General features: G+C 37.0%; 1 protein-coding gene across 6 annotated transcripts in view; it reads left to right on the top strand.

Moving 5' to 3' along the window:
* The window catches only part of ksr2 (kinase suppressor of ras 2), a 100,895-nt gene that overhangs the window by 43,701 nt on the left and 39,542 nt on the right, over window positions 1-17,652 (top strand). For all 6 annotated transcript variants that reach the window (XM_079606221.1, XM_079606220.1, XM_079606219.1 and 3 more), the window contains one exon: window positions 8,377-8,552. In XM_079606221.1, the coding sequence (XP_079462347.1) occupies window positions 8,377-8,552 (176 nt within the window). The remainder of the gene's footprint in view (window positions 1-8,376; window positions 8,553-17,652) is intronic.

The following is a 17,652-nucleotide window of genomic DNA, read 5'->3' as shown; positions in this document are numbered from 1 at the left end:
AATAATGTAATGTAAATTTATAACGAAATACATTGTTTCATTACCTTGGCATTCAATTTCAGAAAACTAGTTCATAAGTTAGTTTGCTGTGCGAGTGTTTCTAATGCAACTTTGACATCTTTCTCTCTTCTGACCAACATAATCAATCTCTCCATTTTTTTTGTGAACTCATAGAAACGCTATCATGGATTTTTTTTTCTTTTGTTATCTGAGCAAATGTGAACGCAAAAAAAATAGTTGTTGTAGTTTCAGTTCACCAGCATTTTACCCAACTACAGGAAAAACTCGAAAAATTTGAATATCGTGCAAAAGATTCAAGTTAAAAAGTAAAACTAATATATTATATAGACTTATTACATGCAAAGTTAGATATTTCAAGCCTTAATTTGTTATAATTTTGATGATTATGGCTAACAGCTTATGAAATCCCCAAATTCAAAATTAGAATATTGTTAAAAGGTTTTAATAAGCTGTACGCCATAATCATTCAAATGACTTTCTGACAAACCCGGAAATGTGAAAAGGGTCCATGTAATTTTTCTTCTTTACATGATTTTTTCCTTTTCAACCTGAGCATGTTCTTGACAGGCGTTATGAGTTTCACTCAGAATCTGATTTTCTCTCTTGCATTTTCGATGTATTATATGTGCTAGGCTGTAAATCTCCCCGCATGTGCTTAAGCACTGTGTGTTTGAGGTAAACCTCATCCATGTTAATGCCAGCCTTTTCTTTCTCCGTCCCATTAATGAGCGGTCAGGTTAAAGGCGTATAAGCACCAGCGTGGCCGGTTTCCTTTCCCCAGTCTGGCCTTCGTAATGAGCCGCTCTCTTCTCCCTCCCGCACAGATTGGAGTCATGATTGCGAATTTAAATGAGTGTTTAAGAGGGACCGGCCTCAGTTGCATCCCTGCGTATCATTGATTTATCACAGCCGTGAACTACTGACGGGAGTCGAGCTGTCGGACACAAACCTGCCAGGAGACCCTGAACGAGTATCTGGAGACCAGCTATATCAATGAATCAGATCCCACGTCCTATCTGCCTTTCATCTCGGTGATATGTATGCAGTGCAGTCTGACTGAGATCTGAATTATTACTTCCATCACAGTAGGAAATGTTGCTCATTTAAAGAGACACACACTCATTTATTATTTTGTTATGAAATTCCCTTTTATATAATATCGCTTTTTCTTTTTTTCCCCACTGTACTTATTAGCTTAATAAGAAAAGAAGAAAAAGTCATAACAGATTATTAGCCTTTCTTCCCCTTCAGAAATTCACCATGGTAACCATTGTTTTCACGAAAGTGTCATAGTTACTGTTGCTTGCTATTTTTAGGTGTTTTAAAAAAACAAAAAGTGTGAGAAATAATGATGTAGTGTTTATTAGCTGCTAATTGGCATTTTATCTGAAACTATGGTTAGCATGTGTAACAGAGGCCAGCTAGTAGTCGCTGTGCGAGTAAACCTCACTCCTCTGATCTCAGGAGGCATAGCGCGGGGCAGGTAGGACCCGGGTGGAGGGGTTACACATGGAACATTTTAGTTTTTAGTTTAGGTAACACTTTTCAATAATGTCTCATTTGTTAAAGTGCCCCAATTATGCTATTTTACATTTTTCTAATGTTGTTTTGGAGTCTCCTACAACAGGTTTACATGCATCAAAGGTAAAAAAACTGTTTCATTTTCTCATAATATACATTTGCACATCACCACATTTTCAAAGATTGATTCATCTGACGAGTCGTTTAAGAATCACTCTAAATCCCTCCTTTTCGCGAGCTACTCTGCTCTGATTGGCCAGACGGCTTAGTCTGTTGTGATTGGTCTACCGCGTGCAGCGCGTGTGTCGAAAACAAAACGGCCCATTGCCATAACAACGTCAGCTCTGCGTGTCCTGATGCTTCCTACACCATAAACTAAACACAGTAACGAACAACGACGTCGATTGTACCATGTCAATCTTAGTGCGAGTCAAATAATGAAACATTGGAAGAACTAGTTATTCAACCCGAACCTCCATCGCAAGGACGACTCTAGCGGGACGTTTCTCATGCTTACGCTCCATGCTTAATCTTTCCTCAAAGTAGTGAGAACGTCAGACAATCTGCATTAATAGACAGTTTTAGGTAACGTTAATAGTGGCCCACAACGGATTAGCAGTATGTACAGTATTAGCAGAAGTATTTCAGTAAGACATTTCTGAACAAATTGTATTCTGACATTTCTATAACATGAGTTAGCCAGTTAGCAGGAGACCTACACAATATAAAACTCAAAACTAAGTATTTTGAACACCATCTTTCAAGAGAAAGCGGTTTGCGAATCCTGCATTGAACTCCGAGATTTGAGAAGCAGTCGTCAGTAAAATAAAGGGAACACAGCAAAAGTTTAGGATTATACTGCTGTGGTATCATAGTAAAGATGAATTTGAACCTCTGATTCTTCACATGCTCGTACTTTTTATACGGTGCACTTTCAGATTTAAAACTTTGCTGGATGTTTTCGTTCTTTTAGACAGAGCTATGTTACACACTACATGAAAGGTCAATTTCAAAAATCCATAATTGGGGCACTTTAATGTTAATTATGTATTAATTAATATTAACTAACAATGAGCAGTATTTTTTTATCTTTCTTAATGTTAGTTAATAAAAAAATAAAAAAGCCATTCCAGGTGTATATAACTTTCTTAATAGTACCCCCCAAAAAGCTCATCCATCCATCATCAAAGTAATTCATACGGCTCCAGGGGGTTAATAAAGGCTTTATGAAGTGAAGCGATGTGTTTTTTTGTTAGAAAATATCCATATTTATAACTTTATAAGCTATAATTGCTATAAGCTATAATTGCTATAATTACTCACAAGTCGAGTTCCGGCAGAAGAGTGACCTCTGACCCAACGCATGATATATTGACGAATCCGGAAGCACAGAGGATAGTGCAAAATAAAACATCGGTTACCAATTAGATGTCTAAAAATGAGAAAAGAGAAATGTCGGAGGAGCTTGAGTTTGTGTTGTTTGAACCACGAGAGTTGTCTACTCTCACCTAAGCTTACGCTACATTCTACGTCATGCGTCGGGTCAGAGGTCACTCTTCCTCTGGAACTCACCTCGCGTATGGCCATTACCGGAAGCCAGTGATAATAGTTTATAAAGTTATAAATATGGATATTTTTCTTACAAAAACGCATCGCTTCGCTTCATAAGGCCTTTATTAACCCCCTGGAGTCGGATGGGATACTTTTATGATGGATGGATGCGCTTTTTTGGGCTTCAAAATCTCATTTACTATTAACTCCCATTATAAAGCTGGGAAGAGACAGAATATTTTTTAATATAACGATTGTATTTGGCTGAAAGAAGAAAGTTATAAACACCTAGGATGGCTTGAGGGTGAGTAAATTTTGGGATAATTTTCATCCTTGGGTGATACTAACTAACCGTTTAACCCTTTAATGTGTAACAAATGCTGTAGAAGTATTGTTCATTCTTAATTCATGTTAACTAAAGTAGTAAACTAATGTTACCTAATGAAACCTCATTGTAAAGTGTTACCTTATTCTCACTCTTTCATAACAGTTGCAGACGAACGTAATTACAAACTTTGTTTGTTCTCATTTACAGTCTATGTTGTGAGTCTCTTGCTCTTTTCTTGAATATAAAACCTTAAGTAGATAAATTATATTGCCATCCTGCTCCTCTCCTTCACCTTTATATGGCACATTTTCCCACTGTTCTGCATAGCAGAGTTGCAAATAATGAGCGTAGCCCAGGTGTAATGAAGCTTAACTATCCCTGTTCCCCCCTATTAGCACTGGTCTTACTGAGGGGAGAGTCCACGGTAGGCATTACGCTCCAGTCTCACATAACCAGTCTAGCGGCATTGAGTTCACTGCTCATTACTGCATAGTCCAGAGAGAAGAACCGCCCACTTAGGCAGGAAGACGCCATTTGACCGATATAAAGTGGCCAGCTGCAGTTTGCTTCAATAATGTGATGTTTATGGGCAGATTTTGTGTCATAGGGCAGGGTTGTGCGCCATTCAGAATTTAATTGAGAATGCCTTTTGAATTCCAGTCCAATTAGTACATTTATTTGAAGTAGCAAATAGAATACATAATTGCAATTCAAATTTGAAAGGATGTAAAATTAAAATAAATTTATATAACTAATTTGTAACTATACTGAAAAAAAAAATTGGTGTTGAAAAATGTTCACAGATATTGCTAGTCACAAACAATTGCAAAGAAACAGTAAGTAACACTTTGGATTGAACATTACATTTTTGAAGTAGAAAAACTGAAATTTTTCTGTAAAATGTTCTTGAAAGATGATTTTTCTTTCCCCATTGGCAAATACTTTTCCTTGTTTTAAGCAAACACTCATTTAATCATCCATTTTTTTTTACCGGAAATCACACTCACTCACTCACTCTCAAACTCACTCACTCACTCACTCACTCACACACAAACTCACTCACTCACACACTCACTCACAAACTCACTCACTCACTCACAAACTCACTCACACACAAACTCACTCACTCACTCACTCAATCACACACAAACTCACTCACTCACACACTCACTCACAAACTCACTCACTCACTCACAAACTCACTCACACACAAACTCACTCACTCACTCACTCACTCACTCACTCACAAACTCACTCACTCACTCACTCCCTCTCACTCACTCACTCACTCACTCACAAACTCACTCACTCACTCACACACAAACTCACTCACTCACTTACACTCACTCACTCACTCACTCACTCACAAACTCACTCACTCACTCACTCTCACTCACTCACACAAACTCACTAACTCACTCACTCACTCACTCACTCACTTACTCACTCACTCACTCACTCACTTACTCACTCACTCACTCACACTCACTCACTCACACACAAACTCACTCACTCACTCTTACTCACTCACACAAACTAACTAACTAACTCACTCACTCACTCACTCACTCACTCACTCACTCACTCACTCACTCACACTCACTCACTCACAAACTCACTCACTCACTCACTCACTCACTCACTCACTCACTCACTCACACACAAACTCACTCACTCACAAACTCACTCACTCACTCACTCACACACACACAAACTCACTCACTCACTCACTCACAAACTCACTCACTCACTCACTCACTCACTCACACACAAACTTACTCACTCACAAACTCACTCACTCACTCACTCACTCACTCACTCACTCACTCACTCACTCACTCACTCACTCACTCACTCACTAACTCACTCACTCACTCACTAACTCACACACAAACTCACACACTCACTCACTCACAAACTCACTCACTCACTCACTCACTCACAAACTCACTCACTCACCCTGAAGAATATCTGGTGTCAGTATGTGTCATATCCACACACTAATGCCTTGCGCGCTTGGACACTTTCATATCATTGTCATCAGTGACAGCATTGCCACACACACACACAAAACAAACAGATCATTTCCAAAAAACATTGACAGCTCTACAAAAACAACACGCTCACCGGGGCTGCTTTCATTGACACAGTCAGTAAAGCATTGGAGTTGCATTATTTTCCCTCTTTGTGAGTAAATGTTGTTTAAATGTAAAACTATACACTAATATAATATATGCTATTAATATATATTCTTTTTATATTTTAAAATACATTCTTTTTTATTTTATATTTGTAAAAAATATATAAAACCTGTAAGCCATAATCATCAAAATTATAACAAGTAAAGGCTTGAAATATCTCACTTTGCATGTAATGAGTCTATATAATATATTAGTTTCAGCTTTTAAGTTGAATTACTGAAATAAATGAACTTTTGCACCATATTCGAATTTTTCGAGTTTCACCTGTATATTCAATGATATGTAATCAATATGTTTGTTTTCGTTTATATTATTTTATATTTCATTTTATTTCTTAATTTTATGTTGTACATTGAAAGGGATAGTTCCACTCAAATTGACAATTCACATGCAAAACTGCATCATGAGAATAATGCAATTATTTGAATTAGAACATTCTCTTTATTCCCGTGGCCTGTAGGTCAGTGATATGGAAATTATATATTAATAGATTGACTTTATTGAATAGACATTATTTTTTAAAGTTTATTCAATGATTTGGTTATGTTTGAATTATCTTAATTTTGGGGGCCTTTCTCAAATGTCACTTGATTTAATTACAATTTGTATCAGTCAGTCGACTGCCCTATCGTTCTTCGTTTTGTTTTAACATTCATGTCAGACCTCACATGGTGTAATATTTTGATCAAATGTCAGACTATCTGGCACTTTACACCTAGTCTTAAACCGCAAGACAATAAAATAAAGAAAGCAAGATGGCAAATAAAGGAAAAAAAGCAAAACGTATAAAAGAAAGAATGAAAATCTGTCATCAGTAGTTTGCTGCCAGTCAATTGTTCTGCCTGTCACCCTTATTTCTCTATTTGTTTGTTTTTCTGCTGTTCTCTGTCTCAATTTTTTCTTTGCTTTTGCATTCACACACCTCACCGTTCTGCTTATCCCTGCACAATAAGAAAGCTTCTCTCACACACTGTCAGTATTTGTCATATCCACACACTAATGCATTGTGCTCGTCTCTCAGAGTCTTGCACATCGTTGTCATCGGTGGTAGACACGCAAACACGCTCACAATGCACCAAAACATCCAACCATTGGTGAACATTAGTACCTTTTCTGGATTATAATAATTATTTTTACTAAAAATGATCTCCATGTTTATGATTTTGCATTATGTTGGAAGAGTTCCCATTTTAATTAGCGATTAGTTTACATGTCTGCATCTCCCTCCTAGTTCAAAGCTTTATAAACTTCAATGCTTTTACCAAAAGGACAACACATTTAAACAGGGTAAAATCAAATGCAATGTGTTCATTGATTGCATTTAGAAGTGGGTTCAGAGAGTGATCTGACCAATGAAAAGAACCAATCAGGGATGTTTTGATGCTCACACTTATCTTTTGATGTCAACTCAAGCCTCACCCTTAAGTTGTACCAAACCTGTATGAGTTTCTATCTTCTGCTGAACACAACAAATAAGGGCAACCAAACCATTTACATCCATAGTATGGGAAAAAAATTATACGGTGGAAGTCAATGTGGCCATCAACTGTTTGGTTACAGACATTCTTCGCAAATATCTTTTCCAAGTCTATTCCATTATTAGATTATTATGTTGATTATTAAAATGATAGACTTAATGAATTTAAGAGAAAGGTGACATGATGATATTCTCTGAACAGTAAGACATCTGCCCTTGCAAACACGCACCCACACATTAGTTTCAGAAAACCTCTTAACAGAAGTGCATCGAACTTGATCGAAGTTTATATATATTCTCTTGCGATATTGGAAATGCAAATAGCGGTCAAATCCAACAAATCCTCGCCAAAACATGGCATGGACCACTTTGTAGCTGCATTTCTTCCACTTCTTGGAAGGCACTGGATCGTATATCAGCAGAGGCGCTGGATCCAGCTTTTTCTGGCACAAATTAAGCCCTTGGTATAATGTGTTTCTTTAATTGCTGACCGAGCCCTGATGATAACCTGTGGTCTTTTTATTCTTTTGCAAACAAACGCTTTCGCACAGATGCTACAAACAACTTTGTTTAACAGTTAAATTGTGAACTGTAGCATGAAATGTTTTGTTATAGCCTACATGAGTTTAGGGCTGCAGGATTATGACGAAAATCATAATTTGGGTTCAATTTACCTTTAAAAGCTTAAATTAATATAATTTACATTATAATGCCAATGCTTGTTTTGTGAGATATTTTGATTGCATTTTAATCACTGAGGCGGTCAATGCAACGCAAGCTCACGGACTGTCTGGTAACAAAAGGCTGCTTTATTTGCGAAATGTTTTTTTTTTTTTTTTTGATCTTACACAATGTCTAATCTAGTTTTTCACAAATCCAACAAAAATAAAAATGACCAATGGTACTTTGTGAAAAGAAGTACAAAATAAAACCTTGTTGATTAGGATCAGTTGTCATTACTGAAGGGCCTAGCGAGTAATTTCTCTAATCATTCTCTTTACTAACTAATCTGTGACTAGTTACAATGCTCAACCAACACTAATCAAGCCACTCAAGCTGTAATTTTAATCAGTTCTTTCTCTCTTTTTTTTTGCGCATCCTTACATGAGTTTGTGTGTGCGCATGTGGGTTTATTTATGGTGAGTTTTGAAGCTAAATCTGTCATGGAGCTTGATGCGCAAGTGTTTGTTTGGAAACCAGATAAAACATTGTAAACTTTGTGATCTTGTCTTATTTTGGGCTAATTTTTTTTTCTTTTTCTCTAACTCTCTTTGTAGAACAAAAAAAAAGAACAAGCCGTTGAACCTGAAGATCCACAGCAGTGTTGCTGGGAGCTGTGAAAACTTGCCGACCCAGCGCTCTCCTCTCCACTCCGACCACTCACTTCGCTCCTTCTTTTTCCCAAATTTTGTCCCCTCGACACCACCGGTTCACTCCGACACCCCCTCAGCAAGTGAGTAAACTCATCCATTCACCTCTGTGTAGGACAACACATTATTTTAGGTTCTCATTTCAGTCCTATACCTTAAACACAGTTGATGATACTGTAAGTTAACTTCTGAAGAACCATTGCATGGTGCGTGTGATCCTTTGCTTGTAAATAAACACACGCAAATATCCAGATAGAACACTAAAGCAATCTGCCGTCATATCAAGTAAACACAGAAGCATTAAGGATGGTTTGCCCAAAGATACACTACTGATTGAAATGAATGAATAATATATATGTTTTTTTATTTTATTAATTATATATTACGGTACCTTACAGATTATTATTTTAAGTCAATGGGTAATCTGAATTCACCCTTGCTTTATTTTCCTAATGCATGTTCCTGGTCTTATTGTGCACATTATTCCAGAAGAAAAAAGTTTGACTTCATAATCTTTCATTACATTTGAATAACTTCCTCTGCTTTAATATCCTTTTCTGCACCTGTCTCTATTCTTGTATGGAATGCTTACTTAAACCTTTTTGATTTTTGAGTCAAATCCATGGATTTTTTTAACAAAAACCATCCTGTTAAAAAAAAAGAAAGAATGTTTTTGCTCATTGAATATCCTGTATCATATCGCCTACTGGAATTAAAATGGGTTGTAAAGTATGATTCATGTTGAGAATTGTCTTTTCAAATTCATAAGAAATATATTTAAGAAATGCATAGTATTTACTAATTACTTAAAGGGATAGTTCACCCAAAAAATGTAAAATTCTGTAATCAATTTCTCTCATGTCGTTCCAAACCCGACTTTCTTTCATCTTTGAAACATAAATTTGTCCCTCCATTGAAACCATGCTTGCACTTCCATTTAGCAGATTTGAGTGCACTATGTATGTTTGCTGATCAATGTTTAATGTGAATAAAAGCCTAAATTAAATCTGTTCCTCATATAAAGGGACTGTGTCTCTTCAGAAGACTTGGATTAAACTGCTCAATTCGATTTCTTTACCAATCTCTTTGAAGCATCAGAGCTTTGGGTGAATAGACTTTCAATGGAGGGGCAGAAATCTTTTAGATTCATTTGTGTGAACGAATTGAACGAATGAACGAAAGTCTTTTTTTTTTGGGTTTGAGGAGGAGAAATTGAAGACAGAATTTTCATTTTTGGTTGGACTATCCCTTTCAGGAATTAATGAATACTATGCATTTCTTCTATCTACTTTCCCAGATCGGAATTTCTTTTAGAGCAACGTTGTTCAGCTTTATGCCATGTGTGTGTTCAAAGACATTGAAACTCTTCTAGGTTGGTCAACACCATTAGATCAAAGTTAGTGTAGACAGATGTCTGATGACGCACGTCGGGCAATTACAACTTTCTTTGTCGTTTCCTTTCCCAATGTGACTTCCCTTCTCATCACCTATTAAAGGGCAGCGTCCCAAACATACACGTGTCCCAGGACACCTGGCAGCGTGTAAGCGCATATTGTCCAAGCCCAATATCTACACCGGGGGCCTCTTAGCACGGGCTATTAGAGGAATAATGTGCCGAACGGAAGCAGTGTGGATGTGAGAAGACTGGGAATGACACAAGAGTGACGCAAAAGACTCCGTTTTGGAATGAGATTATCGTACAGATGGAGGGAAAAGTTTTGACTGCTTGTTTCCAGAATTATGAATGATAGACCCCCTCCAAGCTTTGGCAATCTGCTGAATGCTTTGTACATTGTACATACATCCAGAGAGGTAACTGTTTGGATATTTTTGGTGTAAAGGGCTTTTACATTGCCAAAACAACAAATGTGTTATTAAAAAACAAACAAACAAGCAAGCCCAGTCCAGCCCAGCCCAGCCCAGGTGAGACAAAGTAATGCAAAAGTAACGTAACATCATATTTCATAAAAGTAACTAATAATAACCTTGCTGTTAAGACAATTTTTTACCCAAACAACCAAATTCCTCCAGAGTTTGGGACGCAAGGGCTTGTTGTGAAACAAGATGAAAGAACGTTATAGTTGAATTTCCGATAAACCAGTTTCAGGTTTATAATCTCATTGGGTTTGTGGCAGCCTCTGTAATGGCATTACTTGCGTTCTGGACGTCCCGATGGGGCTCCAGGCCGGACACGGTGGCAGTAACCAGGCCTCACGAGTGTCGTCAGCCCTGGAAATGCGTCTGCTGTTTTTCTGCATGTGGTGACAGTATTATTGTTCACAGCAAGCAACAGTGTGCCGGAGACCTGTGCTTCACGGTTTCAAACTTCTTGACGCACACAGGATACAAGTAGTGTGTGCACATACTATGAAATTATTACGTGCAGTTTAACTGTTAACTGTTAACATCACAACTGAAGAAAAAGTCGCTGTTTGGATTTAAATCGGCTTAAGAAGTCAATGATTGGATCATTATTGCAATGATTATTCTGTTTCTAGCATGTTATATGTTTGGCAACAGTTCTTCTAACCCTAATTGATGGAGTGTGTAGCTTTTAATTTCTTAAACAACCATGCAGGAAGACACATCATGGCCATATTCCAGGATGACAATGTAAAGATTCATCAGGCTCAAATTGTGAAAGAATGGTTGAGAGGGAGCATGAAGAATCGTTGAGTCCAGACCTTACATTTATTGAAAGTCTTTGGGATGTGCTGGAGGAGACTTTACAGTGTCTCTACAAGATCTTGACCAAAAATGTATACACCTCTTGATTGAAATAATATTACAACATTTATTTCCATCAAGAAGTGCATTACATTTACATACATTTTTGGTCTCTCCTAGCCTGGGAAAACCCAGACCACTTACGGCAAATTTAGATTTGCTCTGCAAGTGGGTCTGGCAAAGAGCCCATTGAAACCCATTTCCAATCCGTCGAAATCGCGGCACCAATCAGAAACGTTGGGGCGGGCTTTACACGATGACGACAGAGCAGAGACCGTGACGCAGATTTTGTACATTACAAAGATGGATGCCGCCGTGGAACATCACAACATCACTCGTTCGAATCAGCTATCGCGTCTGTTTCAAGCGATTTAAAATTGTCATTTTCGTTAACACAAACAGAGAATTGCTGAGAGTCTCGAGATGTTTCTCCGTCGCTCTGCATACGTCATGTCATTCATCGCTCTGATTGGTTTTAGACCTATCCGACGTCCGTTGGTGACGCCCCTGTGGAAATGAATTGTCTATGGAGCTTTGCCAGACCCTTACTCAGTTACAACTGAGAGTGGTCTGGGTTTTCCCAGGCTAGGTCTCTCCTGTAATCAAGCTCAAATGCACACTACATTTACATTTATGCATTTGGCAGACACTAGATCTTGTATAGACAATGACGCTGGGTCTAGATCTTGTATTGACAATTTGTTAGATTGTCCTACGGATGAGACGTTAAACCGAGGTTCTGACTCTCTGTGGTCATTTAAAATTCCATGGCACTTCTTGTAAAGAGTAGGGGTGTAACCCCGGTGTCCTGGCCAACTTCCATCCATTGGCCCTTACCAATCATGGCCTCCTAATAATCCCTTTTCATTGAATTGGCTCTATCACTCTCTCTCCGCTCCACCTAGCTGGTGTGTGGCTGCCGTCGCATCATCCAAGTGGATGCTACACACTGGTGGCGGTTGAGGAGAGATTCCCTGATATGATTGTAAAGTGTTTTGGGTGTAAAGTAGTACATATGAAAGCGCTATACTGTATAAATATCTCATTCATTCATTCAATGCAAGAGTCAAGCACTCTAAAGTAAAAAGCTACACACTACACAAAATATTACTCTCAAAATTTACAAGTTTTTAATATTTGATAAAAAACTACAAACAGAATCGTGACAAAACAACTTACAAGCCTAAGTTCTCCATTTAATTGTATTACTCTCTAAAAGGTTTGAGGACTTTTTTTTTGTACTCTTCCATACATTTTGAATAGTGTGTCAACTTATTATCTAGCTATATAGAAAACGTTTAAACTAATGCAAAAGCCAACTCTTGGCTGTAGTTTCTTCACTGCAACAATTTATCCTCATGACACAAAGACGCATTGCAGCACCTTTATAACTCCATTTATCTGGCTGTCAGTCAAATCCATAGAATTGTTTAAGAGCTGGTGTTAAATGTACGTACTTAGTGTCACTCACTCATATTTCCCTATTGAAAAACGCCTCTCAGTTGAAATCTTAAACTGTAAATCCAATATGGTGCTTTATTGTGTTCTGGAAAGGACGGAGAGGTGGATCACTATGTTAGTCATTGTTTTACAAATCATTTTGTTTAGTCTGTCTGTTTGTAAGATGCCTGTCATATTTATATCTCTAACATTGGCATGTGATTGGCTGATCATGAAAATTGGCCAACTGTTGCTTCATCTGGCTTGAACAAACTCCTGCTTGTCTTATCATGTCTCAATTTGATAGTTAATTGAGCGATTGAGTGAACATGTTGGTTTTTAATGACTGGCTGTTGGTTTTAAAAAGCAAAAGAGAGAAACGTGTAATGTTTTTCTGCAAATTAGATGCCTGCCTCTAGTAGTTTTCTTATTTTTAGCAATATTTGCACCAATTAAACACAAATTCGCCTGCTCTGTAGTGATGCTGTTTTGTATTCACAAGTAAGCAGGTCTGTTTCTACGCCTGCGGATAAAACGTTTTCCTGCTGTGAGACGATGTGAGTTTGTTAGGTAAAATTTTAACTCTGGTCTGTAATGAAAGACTGCTCTCTTTCTCTCCGCTTCTTCATAGGATGAAAGGATTTCAAGTAGCATGTACATGCCATGGTATAATAATATGGTGATCACAATGAAAACATATGGTGAAAACATTCAAGACAGTTGCCATAATGGTATTATTTGATAGCATCTGTATGCCTTGGTGCCGCCACAGTACTTTTTTTTTTGATGGATGCTCTCAAACTACTGTTTGAAAGTCTGTTGTCAGATGTTGCATCATTTTTCAATTGGCTTTTGTTTCAGTTTAATCTTTACCAATGTATTTTATTATTATAGTAAATGTAAGATTAGTTTTGTAAAATTTCTGGAGTTTGTTATAATTTGCATCATCTCCTTTAAAACTTTGAGTGGTTACCGTAGAAACAGGCAAGGAAGGGTTTTGTCTAACATTATCTCTGCAGAATAATGCAGTTTATACTAGTGTTGGTCATTTGTTTTTGCCTATTAGTATTTACACACTTTAAACTATTTTAAAATAAGTTGTATTATTTTAACCATAGTGTATTCAACACCTTTATATATATGTATACACACACACACACACACACACACACACACACACACACACACACACACACACACACACACACACACACACACACACACACACACACACACACACACACACGTATATACAGTCATGTGGAAAAGAAAGGACACCCGATTGAATTCTATGGTTTTATGTATCAGAACATACCTAATAAAAAAATCATCTGGTCCTTGGCAGGTCTTAAAATTAGGAAAAGACAACATCAGATGAATGTTTCCACATGTAAATAATCTTACTGTGAAATAATGGACACACATGACATATTACCCTGTGTCATTATTTATTCATCAAAACTAGGCCAAAATGCAGAAGCCATGGGCGACAAACTACAGTAAGTACATCCTTACTGCTTCCATAGGAGTAAAGAGGGTTAGTAGCAGTCAGATGCTGTTAATCAAATGTCTTTGATTAAATGATCATCAGCAAGTGGAATCACCTCTATAAAAGCAGACGTTTAGGCAGTTCATTGGTCTGGAGCATTCGGGGGTGTGTTAACACAATGCCAAGGAGCAAAGACATCAGCAATGATCTTAGAGAAGCAATTGTTGCCCATCTAGGAAGGGTTACAAGGCCATTTCCAAACTATTTGAAGTCCATTATTCTACAGTAAGATTATTTACAAGTGGAAAACATTCAAGACAGTTGCCAATCTTCCCAGGAGTGGGCGCCCAAGCAAATTCACCCCAAAAAATCGCAAAACACCCAAGAACTAAACCTCAGACAGGCCTTGTTTAACATGTTAAATGTTAAAGTTCAGGGCAGTGCAATTAGAAAAAGATGGGACAAGTATGGTTTGTTGCATCTGAACCAACCACAGGACTTCTGGAACTATGTCCTTTGGACAGACGAGACCAAAGTTGAGATGTTTGGCCGTAACGCACAGCGCCAAGTTAGGTGAAAACTAAACACAGCATAATAGCTCATACCAACTGTCCATCACGCTGTTGGAGGGTTGATGATTTTTGGCTTGTTTGGGAGCTACTGGACCCGGGAACCTTGCAGTCTTTGAGTCGACTATGAACTCCTCTGTATACCAAAGTATTCTAGAGTCAAATGTGAAGCCATCTGTCCGACAGCTAATATTGAGTCATACAACAGGACAATGATCCCAAGGACACCAGCAAATCTACAACAGAATGTCTGAAAAAGACAAGAACCAAGGTGTTGCAGACCGTAACCCGCCTGAAATGTTGTAGCTGGACCTTAAGAGAGCTGTGCAAAAATCTAATGCTCACAAACCTCAATGAACTAAAGCACGATATAAAGAAGAGCGGGCCAAAATTCCTCCAGAATGATGTGAGTGACTGAAAAAGTAATACAGAATACGATTCCTTCAACTTATTGCTGCTAAAAGTGGTTCTACAAGCAATTGAATCATAGGGTGTACTTACATTGACACCCATGGCTTTTCCATTTTGGCTTTGTTCGTCTGAGGTTGTATTTACCTCATTTTAAGGCCTGCCAAGGACCAGATGATTTTATTATGTTCTGATACGTAAAACCATACATACTAAAGAAGGGTATCCTTTCTATTTCACATGATTGTGTATATATACAGTGCTGGGTAGTAACTGATTACTTGTAATCTGGATTACGTAATCAGATTCCAGAAATGAAGTACTTGTAATTAGATTGTTACATATTTAAATCCTCATAATCAGATTACTGTTACTTTTGTATTGATTACATGTTATTCTCACAATCTCACATTATCATTCATAAATCATTTATTATACTACTTTGATATATTTTAAATGTTCCTTTCTATAAAGTCTACTGCTTATATATGTTCAGAAGGTCTTCAGGTTTGTGGAGTCGCACCCACAGACCAGCCAGTAGTCATGTGACTATCACTGAAACCGAGAGCCACACAGGTTTTGATCACTGGATTTACAGAAATCATTTAACTTTTAAGAAGTTTTCTTAACATTGCAACATTGCATATCTAATCCTCTCCTGACGAACACATTAATTATTGTTTTGATTATCGCTCAGTGAGTCATTTAACCATGCATAATGGTTATGTAATATTTAATGCACTTTATGTTGTGGATAACAAAGAATGGAATATATATTCTTTCTCTTTGTATTTTTATATCAATATGGTACAAGATTATCCTATTCAAATCAATGTGATAAATTAGTTCAAAATTAATCTAAAAAGTAGTCAGAAAACATTAGCTAAAACTAGTAATCTAGAGTACTAGATTAAGTTTTAAATGGGATTTGAGCAAAAACAAAGATTTTTTTCTTTTTCTTTTTGCTCGTTTGAGTAAAGACTCTCCCATACAATTCGAAGAGTGTCAGCTTATTTTCTAACTTCCATACTGTATTTATATATCAGAACTTGTAGAATGTGATATTTTATAATGGATTTTAATACTTAAAGATTGAAAGTTTGGGACTGGGGCAAGATTAAAACAAGCAAAAGTAGCAAAAGTAAAAGGTAAAAAGTTATAACAAAAAACCCATGAGGCATTAAAGTGCCCTTAGTTGGAGAAACGCTCATATATATTTATACAGTTTTCCCTCTCAAGATCACTTGTGTTTCAATAGAGGTCCGGCACTCCAGAACAGAGACCATATCAAAGCTCTGATCTAATTTGGAACACTGTGTACATCCTCGATCCACAAGTCGCAGCCGAGCAGAATGCAGAGGTCACAATAGAGATACACTCGCATCCGTATTTGATATAAGCCTCATGGAATGCACATTGACAGAGGCAGTCATCAGGAATCTCAAGTGAATATATAAGTGGATGCAATCAAATGCAGAAATCTGGTTATGAACGCAAGGCTCCTCATATTTTTTCTGACAGTATTTTATGCTTTTAGGATAAGGCAGAGCAGATAATCCTGTTTGTGTGTGTGCATGCGTACTTGTCCTCGTATCTCCCTGTTAATCATAAACAAATGGAGTATAATTGAGCGTAGACAATCTGATGAATGGTCTTTTGAACTAGCAGTGCTGTGGGAAGCAAATGCAATTATTGTTTTACAAGTCTCCATTTAGGTTTTATCAGATCTCTTACATTTGAGCGATGACAGAAGACATCAAATTTCAAATCTTCAAATTTGTTTTAGCATTTAGGATTTCTATGTTATTAAATAACAATCCCAGTTTTTTTTTAACTTCCATGGAACATTTGGTTTGGTTTTGCCTCTGCTCTTGCTAACAATTCATAATGAAGTCACTATAATGTTCAAAAGTTTAGGTCAATAAGATTTTAAAAATATTTTTGAAAGAAGTCTCTTAAGCATATTAGAATGATTTTTGAAGTACTGTATCATGTGACACTGAAGACTGGAGCAATGATGCTGAAAATTCAGCTTTGCATCACAGAAATAAATTATATTTTAAAGTATATTCAAATAGAAATCCATTATTTTAAATTGTAATAATATTTCACAATAGTACTTTTTTCAGTATTTTTTATCAAATAAATGCAGGCTTGATGAGCTTAAGAGACTTCTTTCAAAAACATTAAAGGGCACCTATTATGACATTTAAAATGTTCCTGATGTTGTTTTGGGAGTCCCCAACAACAGTTTTACATGCATGCAATGTAATTGCATTTTAAACATGCATTTATTTTTACCTGATTTGCTCACCGACTCCAAATGATTCGTTCAACAACTCATTTTTCCAAACCCCTCCCTGCGCGATGCTAATCTGCGTTGATTGGTCAGATGACCCAGCAGTGTTTACAGAGATAATACTTATTGTTTAACACAGAGTACAATGATGCTTTTATCAATTAAATTGTGTTATAATAATGATTATAGTCCACTGCTTTGTAGTTTGTAGTAAAAAACTAAAAATAAGATAAAAAATTTAATGTTATGTT

The sequence above is a fragment of the Phoxinus phoxinus genome (assembly GCF_949152265.1).
Source record: "Phoxinus phoxinus genome assembly, chromosome: 3".
Classification (NCBI taxonomy): Eukaryota; Metazoa; Chordata; class Actinopteri; order Cypriniformes; family Leuciscidae; genus Phoxinus; species Phoxinus phoxinus.
Note: the sequence above shows the minus strand (reverse complement) of the source record. Positions and strands in the feature narration are given on the sequence as shown.